Genomic DNA, 13,693 nt, shown 5'->3' on the forward strand with positions numbered 1-13,693 from the left:
GAAGAATGGGATGTTTTTCATTATAAGATAAAACAAGCGAATTTGCGAGTCGACCATTGACTCTCATTATACCCTGACAGTCTAAGAAGGGATTCAAGGTTAAAAGTTTGCTTTTCGGCGAAATTGGAGTTTTTGAAGTCAGACATCTCTGTTCTTCCAAAAAATGCTTCATCTGTGCCAGAATTATAAGCCGAATACGAATTTTCGAGATTTCCTCTCCCGAAACCGCTAGCGATGGATACGAGTGGAATCTTCGAGTGTGCCGGTTAGTCCTGTTGTAAAACCGGAAGATGTAAGCTAAAACACGCGGTGCGCGCGGAAAAGATGAAAATCTTTCTAAGGGATCCTCATGGTTTGACACAAGCGAAGCGTGCGCCTTTATTTTCCTTGCTTCGATCATGATATCGTCCAGGTCGTCATCCATTGATGGCCATTGCCCTGCATCTTTACCTACCCAGGAAGGGCCGTACCACCACAACTCGCTTGCGCATAAGTCCTGAGGGTATGCTCCTCTGCTGCCAAGATCTGCTGGATTATCCTTCGAGTCCACGTGATTCCAATGCCTAAATCCGACTAATTCCTGTATCTTTGCTACTTGATTTGCGACAAAGGTGGTCCAGGAGCAGGGCCGCTTTTTGAGCCACGAGAGAACGATGGTTGAGTCTGTCCAATGTTTTCCACCTAGAAAGAAAATTAATTTAGAAGAGACCTAGGTATATCGACAACTAGAACCGCCCCACACAACTCCAATCGAGGAAGCGAAATAGTTTTTATTGGTGCAACTTTAGTTTTTGCTAATAAAAGGTGTGACGACACTGTACCGTGGTTTTCTACCCGCAAATATATCACCCCCGCGTATGCCTTTTCCGACGCGTCGCAAAAGGCATGGACTTCGAATGGTGACTCAATGGTGAAATTCACCCAACGCGGAATTTTTATGACATCGATATACCTATAACTTTCTACAAAGGTTTTCCATTTAAAAAGTGTTTGAGAACTTATAGGCTGATCCCAGAGAGTACCATCTGACCAAATTTGTTGCATCACTATTTTAGCTACGACCACCACCGGAGCTAGCCAACCAGCTGGGTCAAAAAGTTTCGCTATCGTTGACAACACTTCTCGTTTAGTGTAGCTATCCTTTGAAGGGAGGGTCTGAACGCTAAAGAAAAAATGGTCTAATCTAGCATTCCATCTAATCCCTAGTGCTTTTGTTGTGCTTGTCTCATCTAAAATTAAAAATTCTCTCTTTAATAAATGCTCATGAGGAAGATCCATGAGGATTTCCTTGGAATTTGAAGACCATTTCCTCAAAGAAAATCCTGCACTATCAAGTGCTTCTATCAGCTGGTCTCGTGCCTGTAAAGCTGTGGATACATCGTGAAATCCCGCTAAAACGTCATCTACATACATAGAATTTCGTAAAATCTAAGCCGCTAGTGGATGTGAATGATGAGAATCCTGAGCTAACTGCCGAAGAGTCCTAATTGCCAAGTATGGCGCACTGTTAACTCCAAACGTTACCGTCCTTAACTGAAAATCTTGTATACTACTATGTGGATCCTTTCTAAAAAGAATCCTTTGATAGGGCCTATGAGACGGGTTAACTAAAATTTGCCTGTAAATTTTTTGGATGTCACTATTAAACACGTATTTATACATCCGCCATCGTATCAGTAGCAAGGTCAAATCAGCTTGAAGGGTTGAGCCTACATGTAAAATGTCGTTAAGACAAACTCCATTCGAAGAATTGCTTGACGCGTTGAAAACTACCCTTAATTTCGTGGAAGTACATTCCGGTTTCAAGACTGCATGATGAGGAAGGTAGAAATGACTAGGAGAATGTTCAAAACTTGGAGCCTCTACTTTCTCCATGTGCCCTAGATCCAAATATTCTTGAACAACCTTGTCATACTCTTCCTTTAAAGATGGATTTTTCGTTAACCTTGCTTCGTTACGAATAAATTTCCGAAATGCAATGGGACGCGATGATCCTAGCTTAACATCCGTTGGATAAAAGTTTTTAAACGGTAGCGAAACCACGTATCTTCGTTCCGAATTCCTAGTAGTTGTTTTCAAGTACAGCTCTTCACAAAACATATCCTCGTCTAATTGAACGTTATTTTTCGGGACTTCCTATAACTCCCAGAACTTGCGTAGTTGACTATCTAACGAAATGTCCTCTCCCATTGAGACTTTTGTGGCAAAGAAAGAGACGTGTGCAGTGGACGATGCCCCAGTAACAATCCACCCGAACACCGTCTCTTGAGACAGAGGGTTGTATTGAATACTACGTTTTACCCCATCTAACATAACTCCTCCGATCAAAACATCGACAGGACCGCTTTGCAAAAACTTCGAATGGATTCATCTATTGAGGTCGAGGGTAAGTTACCAGTGATTTGTGGTAATACAAACGCAGTAGCTTCTTTTAAAAGATTTGGATCACGGGGTGAGCCTAAAACAAACGAACAAATATTCGATGCGTTGTTAGAAACCTTTCGATTCAATCCCGAAATAACCGCATTTGTCGTGGAATACGGTAGTTTTAAAAGTTTTCGAAGTCGTTCAGAAATAAACGAGGCTTCTGAAGCTGAATCAATTAAAGCGCGAGCTATATAAGTTGAGCCCAAGTGGCAGATGTGAACCATGGCGGTTCCAAGTAGAGCTGAGGATAAGCCTGACGATTTCAAATTTTCCTCAGCTGTCGACAACATACTGCTAGAAGAAGCGGACTGTATATTTGTATGGAATGCCTGTAAAGCAGTTCCACCTGCAGTTTCTTTTGGGGGTTGAGTGGTAGAAGACACTCTGTGAAGTAGAATATGATGTCTACTTTTGCACTAAGTGCACGAGAATTGACTTTCACAGTCTTTTATCGAATGGCCTTTTGAAAGACAGTTTAGACAGCAGTTGTGCTTTTTAATTGCAGTGAACCTATCATTGATCGAAAGTGACAAGAATTTTGTACATAAACGCAAAGGATGTTGTTGTTTCGGACACATTATGCAGTAAGACTGAGAAATATTTGTCGCCAGAGACACCTTATTTTGACCCGCCGANGATGTTGGTTGGTTGAAGAAGATGAAGCTGACCATTTCACATCCACTATCGATTCCAAAGTTCTGAAGCGTTGAGTGAGAAATGCATCCATCTGACTCCATTCCGGTATAGCAGCTTTATCTAGTAGTGTTTGTTCCCACAGAGAAAGTGTTGTTTCAGGGAGTCGGTTTGAACACAGGAAGATTAGGATCGGATCCCAATTCCCAACGTTGACGTTATACGTTGCTAACGCTGATAGACATCCGTTTATGCCTCGCTGGAGCTCCTTTAACGGCGGTGCACTTTCGGTCAGAATGACCGGAAGCGAAAAAAGCAGTTTCAATTGCTTGTTGACCAAAACCCGTTTATTTTCGTACGCTGCCTTCAAATTTGACCATGCGATGTCGAATCCCTCATTTGATAGTGGGGGTTTGCTAACGATGTCTCGTGCTTCGCCGCTTGTTTTATGTCGAAGGTGGAAGAGTTTTTCGATGTTACTCAGATCCGCATTATTAATGTAAATCGCGGTGAAGAGATCACGGAAGGATGGCCACGACACATAGTCACCATGGAATATTTCTGTGTCACATGGCGGTAGGTTCAAATTATTGGAGCGCTTGGGTACTTGGGCAGGGGGCACATAAGAAGCAGTATCAGCCGTCACGCTGTACTTCTGAATGCCTTCGCTAATGCGCGACAAACACGAAAGATAATCTTTAAAAGTTGAATTTTGTTTGGCCTTTACGGCTTCTACCTCATCTTCATCTTTCAGAGTTTGTAAGCATTTTTTGCATGCATCTTTAGTTGTAGACCAAATTTCTATCAACTCCGTTTTCAAAATCTCTAAAGAAATTTTCGAATGCTCGTTCAAAGTCGCTTCATCGAATCCCGCATTGAATTCGACAATCTGATCTGAGCACCTAGTGAAATAACTTAAGGTAGACATACTTGTCAAAGAACGAGAGTCGATTTATGTACAAATAACAAAAGAACTAAATTATTGAAAAACACGAAAGGAATGATAAGCGCCACCAATTAATCGAAAAACAGCAAATACTGATTGACTTTAAACTAATGATGTAAATATAGAAAGTTCCTACAGGGTCAATGCAAAAATTTCCTACTGGGTCACTTGTGCTAATATGTTTATGCACTTGTAGGTATGTAGGTGTGTATGAATGTAAATACACAGGCGACTAAGCAAAAAAATGCAAAGTCACCAGCTGAGCGCCAACACGAACAAAAGGTGCGTGCAATAGGAAAAAAACGAAAATGCATCGATACGGATAAATATGTGCTGTGTGTACTTGTATATAAATGTACGATTGTTTATATGTACTTAGGCACGCACAGTAAACTACCGAAAAATGTCGCGATGCTAATTATATACACCAAACAAAAGATCTCTCAGTTCGAGAGATTGGAAATGTAAATATGTATGTATATAAACTTATGTATTTATATTTAGTAAATAAGTAATACACCAAATTCGAAGATAAATAATACAGATAGATGTAGCCGAAATTAATATTTGAATATACTATGCTCAAAGATTTTCCGAAAAAAANTGGAAACGATTTAAATCTTTTGAGTTATCGAGATGCGTTTAAATGCAAAAAGAACGTCACTTTCTTGTACACAATGACCACATATATCTGTATATAAAAATGTATGTACACAAGTAATTTTGTATGCACATATGCACATATGTATGTATTTGCACACAGAATTGCAGAACCAAGTGAAAGAAAAGAAAACTCACTTATGTATTTATAGTTCGATTTATGCATTCACTTTCACGAGTTGCTTTTTTTGTATATACTTTAAATAATATGTATATGCTTTTGATATGCACAATATATTTATGTGGAAAGGTATTGTTTTTCTTTCGGGTTTTATTTTCTTTCACTGCTTCGACTATGCATATGTACATACGTAAATATATGCTTGTTTATGTATTTTCGCACTTTTTGTTTTATGTATTTTGCTTATATATTTGCACTTTTCCTGTACAACTTGACTAAGATGGCACTGATTATTTTTTTCGAAAATTTATAGAAGAAAAAACACTTTCGCTTTAACTTTTATTTCTACCTCTATCGTTTTTTATTCTTTTTTGCAGAGCTCAACAATTTATGAATTTTTTCACACGCACCTGTATGTTTGTATGTATTTCGTTTAATATAGCTGAGTTGACTTGTTCGTGGTTTCCTCGGACTTTCGCTCCTCGTTTTNTTAATATTTGAATATACTATGCTCAAAGATTTTCCGAAAAAAATTTATTTTAAAGAGATCACCACCAAAATAATTTGATTAATTGGAAACGATTCAAATCTTTTGAGTTATCGAGATGCGTTTAAATGCAAAAAGAACGTCACTTTCTTGTACACAATGACCACATATATCTGTATATAAAAATGTATGTACACAAGTAATTTTGTATGCACATATGCACATATGTATGTATTTGCACACAGAATTGCAGAACCAAGTGAAAGAAAAGAAAACTCACTTATGTATTTATAGTTCGATTTATGCATTCACTTTCACGAGTTGCTTTTTTTGTATATACTTTAAATAATATGTATATGCTTTTGATATGCACAATATATTTATGTGGAAAGGTATTGTTTTTCTTTCGGGTTTTATTTTCTTTCACTGCTTCGACTATGCATATGTACATACGTAAATATATGCTTGTTTATGTATTTTCGCAATTTTTGTTTCATGTATTTTGCTTATATATTTGCACTTTTCCTGTACAAATTGACTAAGATGGCACTGATTACTTTTTTTCGAAAATTTATAGAAGAAAAAAACACTTTCGCTTTATCTTTTATTTCTACCTGTATCGTTTTTTATTCTTTTTTGCAGAGCTCAACAATTTATGAATTTTTTCACACGCACCTGTATGTTTGTATGTATTTCGTTTAATATAGCTGAGTTGACTTGTTCGTGGTTTCCTCGGACTTTCGCTCCTCGTTTTGGCTTTTGTTCTTAAAAAGATTTGCTGGGTTTTTTCTTCCTTCTCTGCTGAAATTCGGGTTAGAGTTAGGTATTGATGTATGTACTTCCGCTGTTATGTATCGTGGGAGTTCGACGGCTCAGGAGGACCAAAAGGTTTTGCTGGGAAGCAAAACCAACGTACGCCGGTGCGAACTCACGACGATGTATCACAAGGAAAAAAAAGAAATATAAACACTTGTATTAGAATAAGTATATATGTATGTAAGATGGTTTATTGCAAGCGCATATACGAAGTTATATGCCTTACTATGTACATAAGCAAAGTAGGACAAAGGAATGGATTGTGAACATCATACATATGTATTGTTGATATTACCTTAAATAGTGATCGCTGACTCAATGCTGCTGTCGGTCTGGCTGCTGTCATCCAAAAGAACCGCAGTTCAAACCGAACATCGCATTAAATAATCTTGAACTTCGAAAGAAGCCCACCGGTAGTTTTCCCGCAGCGGTGTAGCTTTGCAGCGAACAGCGGTGCAGAACACTTACCAGTGGTTCCCAACTATTGAAGGCTTTTGGCTTCAACACATACATATATACATACGTATACTCAGGCTGAAAAGACAAACGGTATAGTCTTTTTACGGATGTATGTATACATATCCTCACTTCCACATATTCGTTTCCCTCGCTCTCCAGCAACCCTTTGCCTTTGTAAAAATTGCAACCTAACCAATTAAACATACATACTCACACATATGTACATACAGTATTGCACTTAGACGCGCTAAGGCAATACAGTTTCCAAAAAAGAAAAAAATAAAGTATACACAAGGGTGCGGCTAGTAAAGAAAAGTTATAAAAAGCTCGTACGCATATGTACTCAACTATATACATTAAATCTCAGATAGACCCCTCATTTATTAAAAAATTTGTATTTGTGCACAAAATAAGACAACACTATATAAAAACGCTTGTATCAATATACATATAGAGATTTAATCTGTTACCCAAAATTTGCTGTTTGGTTTTTCTAACACCAAGCGAGCCATACTAATATTACTCCAATTGGCTTCAGCTTAGTTTACATACGTACAGATATTTACGCGGTTTATTTTGTAAATTCCCCTTTTTTTCTCAGCCGTTAGTCGCAGTTCGAACTCAATTCTGTAGTTACTCACTCGTAGATACGTACATATAAAAAGTTGCCGAAGTACATACAAACATCTACGTATATACACGTATACATAAGCTCCGCCCCTAGTTTGCTCTCGCGTTGTACATAATAAAGCACTGTTACTGTACTTGGACGCGCTAAAACAGTACAGTGGAACAAAAACTAATTGCGCTACAGTGGTACAAACTACGCTATACCCAGAAAGTTAGAACAAATAAATTGCGGCATTATTTACATTACGCTTTCCCAGTAACATCAGAAGAATTTTTTGTTAATTGACCTAAGCTCAAAGTTTTATGCCCCACACAATGGAAAAGAAATCCCCTACTAATTCTGACTCAAGCCTTCAGGACTTCATTTTTGATAGCAATAGGCTAGTCTTTTATTCCAAATGGTCCAGCACCCTGATAAGCGAACACACCCAAACGCTCTGAAATGTGAAGTTACAGCAACTTGACAAGTTATGGGATGCCCTAATAAGCTCATATAGAGCAGTATCCCGCTCTGAGGTCTTCGCAGAATCTAGCGGATAGATTGAGCAAAAATATAATAAATGCTCAGAAAGCTATGAGAACTGTAAGACGCAAATCTTAGACGGCTTACAGCTTCTCGGGGCAAACTCCCAGTCCCAAGAAACCACTATTCGAACCGCAAATTCCACCCCAACTTCGAACTCCCAAGAAGTATTTCTCAAAGTACCACCGTTCAGAGATATGTTCACGGCAGTCTACAAAAATCACCCCAAATNGCCTGGGATGCCTTAAAGTCACGGTACGAAAACCGTAGGATATTGGTGGACAACCAATTAAAAGCTCTATTTAATATCCCCCCCATATATACAGAAAGTGGTGAGGAAATCCAAAAAGTTCAATCCACTATCAATAATTGACTCTCAACCCTCTCAGCACAAGGAACCCCGACCAGAAATTGGGACCCCATCCTTGTATATTTATGTTCCTCAAAACTGCCCAGCGAAACTCTGTCTCTATGGGAGCAATCACTCAGCTCACGGAAAGAGTTACCGCTGTGGGCAGATATGAATAAATTCCTCACAAGCCGGTATGAAGTAGTAGAAAGACTACATGCATATCGGCCAGGCAAACTAAAACCCCCTACCCCACATTTTACATCCAGAATGATGAACCAAAATTCGACGTTCATTAATAAAAGTAGAACTCAAACTTTCCATGTCGATCTAAATCAGCCGATTTCATGCAAACTCTGCCACTCAAGGCACCCCATGAAGACATGTGTGAAATTTAAAGCACTATCCGTATCTGACCGTTTAAGATTCGTAAGAGAGAACAAGTACTGTGAAAATTGTCTTTCGTACTCCCACTTAAAGAGTGAGTGTACAAGTAACTTCACTTGTGTATACTGTCAACGTAGACATCACTCTCTTTTACACTTCCCGCAAAAGACCCAGACCCCCCAACCCAATTCAAAACCCCAACAAACAACGAGTCAGCTGTCGACTCAGACTAATCCGGATACTGAAGCGCCCACTTGCTCAAAATATGTGAAGCACCAACCCCCAGAGAAAATCGACGTAAATAAAGTGTCGTCTCATTTTTCAGCTACTAACGTGACAACTCTCCTCCCAAAGGCGATAGTACCTATATATTGTGATGGCGAATATCATAATATTCGCGCTCTGGTGGATCAAGGCTCACAAAAGACGTTTGTATCATCCCGGATACAAAAACTCTTGCGCTTGCCTATGATAGATGCTCTATACGAGATTTCTGGAATGGGTGGAATGGTGGTGCAAAACTCGAAGAAAATGTGCGAAATCACACTCTGCTCAGCAGATCGAGCCCATAAAATAAAGACCCAAGCCATTATGTTGCTCCAATTGACCCATTTTCTCCCCACTTCAAATATCTCTCATATTAACTTAGAAGAGATAAAGCGATTACGGCTCGCCGATCCCAACTGTTTCACCCCAAATAAAATTGATATGGTAATCGGCAGTGACCTAATCCCCCGAATTACCCTACAAGGGCTGCAACAAAACATAAGCGGAAGTCTTATAGCGCAGAACACGATATTCGGATGGATTCTGAGCGGCCCAATCCAGGAGAGGATCGCCACCTTTACCACCCAGGTAACCGAACCCCAGGAGGAATCATTAAACTCACTGCTGAAGAAGTTTTGGGAGCAGGAGGAAGTAGCAGTCACTGAACCCCGTTCAAGTGAGGAGGAGTTCTGCGAGGACCTGTATCAACGCACAACAACCCGGCAGGCAGATGGACGATATATGGTGAAGCTACCCATAAAACCCGAATTCCCAGACAGCAGCAGTATATCAGCATCGAAAGGACTCTGGAGAAAAAACCTGGCCTCTGCAAAAGGTACTCAGAAGTTCTGGAAGAATACATCACCATGGACCATATGGAGCCCACCTCATCCCAAGAAGTCATCAAAGACGATCATCCTTTTATTTAAAGCACCATGCTGTCATAGAACCCGACAGCAAAACAACAAAAGTACGCGTAGTCTTCAATGCTTCCAGAATATCGCACTCTGGAAACTCCCTCAATGACGTACTATACACTGGCCCAACCAAAACGACTTGATGCTTATCATTCTCCGGTGGCGTCTCTACAAGTTTGTTTTTAATGGCAACATCGAAAAGATGTATCGCCAAATTCTCGTCCACAAGGAAAACCAAGACTTCCAAAGAATCGTCTTTCGTAGGTCCCCAAATAAGCCCATAGGAGATTTTAGGCTGAAAACAGTCACCTTTGGCGGCAATTGCGCTCCCTATCTTGCAATCCGTACGCTTCATCAGTTAGCGCAGGATGGTCAAGACGAATTCCCGCTCGCCAGCAATATCCTCCTACGCGAAACATACGTGGATGATATTCTCTCAGGCGGGCATAATATACAGTCCACTATAAGCTCATTAACCCAAGCTAAAGACGCCCTAAAATCTACAGGGTTTCCACTACGTAAAATCACCTCAAATCACCCAAAAATCCTGGAATCAGTCCCAGATTCCGAGGTCCTTGATGTTGATTTTCTCCAGTTTCAGGACACTAGCTCTACAAAAACGCTAGGCATAAAATGGAACGCGCTAGCGGACTCCTTTTCTTACACGTACGACCCTGTTCCCGGTGCCAACTCGAGGACAAAAAGGCAAATATTATCAGCGGTAGCGAAATTGTTTGACCGGGCAGGATGGCTAACTCCAATAATGATTTCCGCTAAAATGCTCCTTCAGCAACTATGGATGGAAGGAACTGACTGGGACGAGCACGTAAAACCCGGCGCTTTCCACAAATGGAACACTGCGCGAAAATCTCCCCGCGATTAATGAAATTGTTATTCCCCGCTGGGTGCAATTCTCCCCTACTCACCGTGTACAAGTACACGGGTTTTCAGACGCCTCTGAAAAAGCTTATAGCTGCAAACAGTCAGCCTCCCCAGACTTGAGCTCTGTGGAGCCGTCCTACTCTCCAAGCTGGTTAATCAACTCCACTCCCAACTAGATTTGCATGCTTATGATTTGTACCTCTGGTCAGATTCTTCCATTGTGTTGGCGTGGTTAGAAAAACCGCCACACACTTGGAAAACTTATGTTGCCAATAGAATTTCGCTCATACTCCAAAATGTGAGCAATGCCACTTGGCGGCATGTACCTGGTGCAGAGAATCCTGGCGATCTAGGCACCCGCGTATGCCATCCCCAAGATCTTGCGACATGCGCATTATGGTGGAATGGCCCAGAATGGCTGCAAAAACTCCCCACTTCGTGGCCAAAAAACCCATCTCCACATTCGTCACCCCAGAACAACGACGTATTGAATCCTTGCACACGATTGAGTGGGTGGACATACTTGAGCGTTTTTCCTCCTTTGCTCGAGCGTGGCGAGTAATAGCGTTTACGTATCGGTTTATAAATGGAGCGAGAAAGCAGCCGATACCCACTTCTCTCCCCTTAACGCACGAGGAAATAAATCAAGCCNAAAATCACCTCAAATCACCCAAAAATCCTGGAATCAGTCCCAGATTCCGAGGTCCTTGATGTTGATTTTCTCCAGTTTCAGGACACTAGCTCTACAAAAACGCTAGGCATAAAATGGAACGCGCTAGCGGACTCCTTTTCTTACACGTACGACCCTGTTCCCGGTGCCAACTCGAGGACAAAAAGGCAAATATTATCAGCGGTAGCGAAATTGTTTGACCGGGCAGGATGGCTAACTCCAATAATGATTTCCGCTAAAATGCTCCTTCAGCAACTATGGATGGAAGGAACTGACTGGGACGAGCACGTAAAACCCGGCGCTTTCCACAAATGGAACACTGCGCGAAAATCTCCCCGCGATTAATGAAATTGTTATTCCCCGCTGGGTGCAATTCTCCCCTACTCACCGTGTACAAGTACACGGGTTTTCAGACGCCTCTGAAAAAGCTTATAGCTGCAAACAGTCAGCCTCCCCAGACTTGAGCTCTGTGGAGCCGTCCTACTCTCCAAGCTGGTTAATCAACTCCACTCCCAACTAGATTTGCATGCTTATGATTTGTACCTCTGGTCAGATTCTTCCATTGTGTTGGCGTGGTTAGAAAAACCGCCACACACTTGGAAAACTTATGTTGCCAATAGAATTTCGCTCATACTCCAAAATGTGAGCAATGCCACTTGGCGGCATGTACCTGGTGCAGAGAATCCTGGCGATCTAGGCACCCGCGTATGCCATCCCCAAGATCTTGCGACATGCGCATTATGGTGGAATGGCCCAGAATGGCTGCAAAAACTCCCCACTTCGTGGCCAAAAAACCCATCTCCACATTCGTCACCCCAGAACAACGACGTATTGAATCCTTGCACACGATTGAGTGGGTGGACATACTTGAGCGTTTTTCCTCCTTTGCTCGAGCGTGGCGAGTAATAGCGTTTACGTATCGGTTTATAAATGGAGCGAGAAAGCAGCCGATACCCACTTCTCTCCCCTTAACGCACGAGGAAATAAATCAAGCCAAACTACGTATTATCGGTCAGTTCCAAAGCCAGTACTATATCAACGAAATCAGCTCATTAAATCCAGGGAAATCTATTAGCAAAAAAAGCCCTCTACTGACTCTGAATCCGATGGTGGATCGAGCTGGAATTATGCGCGTGAATGGACGGTTAGCTTACGCAGCTCTCAGTTACAATGAACGTCACCCGATCATAATTCCAGAAAATTCCCAGCTCTGTGCTCTGCTGCTCGACTTCCTCCATACAACCGATCTACCTATACACTCCCCTTTCATACCACAGGTGTTGACTTTGCTGGACCATTTCTTGTGAAAACATCTACCCTCCGACGAGCTCCCCACGCAAAGGCGTATGTGTGTGTGTTTGTGTGCTTCTCCACCAAAGCAGTACACTTAGAATTATGCTCAAGTCTAACCACTGAAGCGTTCAAAGCAGCGTTCACCCGATTCGTCGGCCGCCGTGGAATCCCCCATAAAATCATGTCCGACAACGGAAAAACTTTCGTAGGTGCGCAGCGAAAGCTGCAAAGAGAATTCTCCCAGTTTCTTAACGAAGCGGCTACTGATATCGCCGAAAAATACGCAACCCACGAATTTGCATGGCAGTTTATCCCACCGTATGCTCCTCATATGGGCGGTCTCTGGGAAGCTGCTGTAAAAAGCTTCAAAACCCATTTCACAAAGGTAGCCGGAAATCACAAATTTACCTTTGAAGAATTTACCACTCTCCTTATTCGAATTGAAGCGGTGTTAATTTCCAGGCCGCTTTCCCCTATGTCTCAGGATCCTACGGATCTGCTGGCCTTAACGCCAGGACACTTTTTGCGTGGTGCCCCGCTCCTCTCTAGGCCTGAACCCCACTCTGACAATCTGTCTTAAGTAAACAAATGGCAAAAATTGAAGGTTATTCATCAGCAATTTAGCACGCGCTGGAAAAATGAATATCTTAAGGAACTCCATAAAAGGCACAAGTGGAAGAGACAAGAACCCAACGTTAAGGAGGGAGACCTCGTTGTCGTCAAAGACGACCTTCTACCCCCAAACGAGTGGAGACTCGGGCGCGTTGTGAAACTTCACCCCGGTCATGATCACAATGTTCGCGTAACTGATCTTTACACTCAAGCCGGAACAATCACGCGAAATATTGCGAAGTTGTGCTTACTGCCCCCTTTGTAGTAACTCCCTTTACATACGCATGCCTCCTTAAAACCCTACTACTCCACACCTACACCTCCCTCTAGCTGACTCCACCATAGCATGGAACTAATTCCGTCTTCGATGTGTTCTTCTTTCCACAGATGTCCAAGAATACGATGGAGCTCAGCCAGTGACGCCTCTGCTGCCGCCATCATCCGTTGCGGTTTTGCCGCGCATTTCAAGCAATGACGCCTGATGAGCGCTACGAGTCTGCGCGTATACACAAGTACTGCGTCAATTGCTTGGCGACGTCGCATTCAACCGGCTCCTGCAGCTCAGCCGTCAGCTGTCATCGGTGTGGGAAGGCGCATCACACAATGCTGCATCG

At 41.9% G+C, this 13,693-nt stretch overlaps 1 protein-coding gene across 1 annotated transcript in view; it reads left to right on the forward strand.

Moving 5' to 3' along the window:
• Positions 1-13,472: 13,472 nt before the first annotated feature.
• Positions 13,473-13,693, forward strand: part of LOC108361692 (uncharacterized) — a 2,049-nt gene continuing 1,828 nt past the window's right edge. Inside the window, exon 1 of the mRNA XM_017614389.1 lies at positions 13,473-13,693. Coding sequence (XP_017469878.1) covers positions 13,551-13,693 — 143 coding nt within the window. The 5' untranslated portion in view covers positions 13,473-13,550.

Source organism: Rhagoletis zephyria, unplaced genomic scaffold, assembly GCF_001687245.7.
Source record: "Rhagoletis zephyria isolate East Lansing unplaced genomic scaffold, Rhagoletis_zephyria_1.1 Rzeph_scaffold_00816, whole genome shotgun sequence".
In the NCBI taxonomy this organism is placed as follows: domain Eukaryota; kingdom Metazoa; phylum Arthropoda; class Insecta; order Diptera; family Tephritidae; genus Rhagoletis; species Rhagoletis zephyria.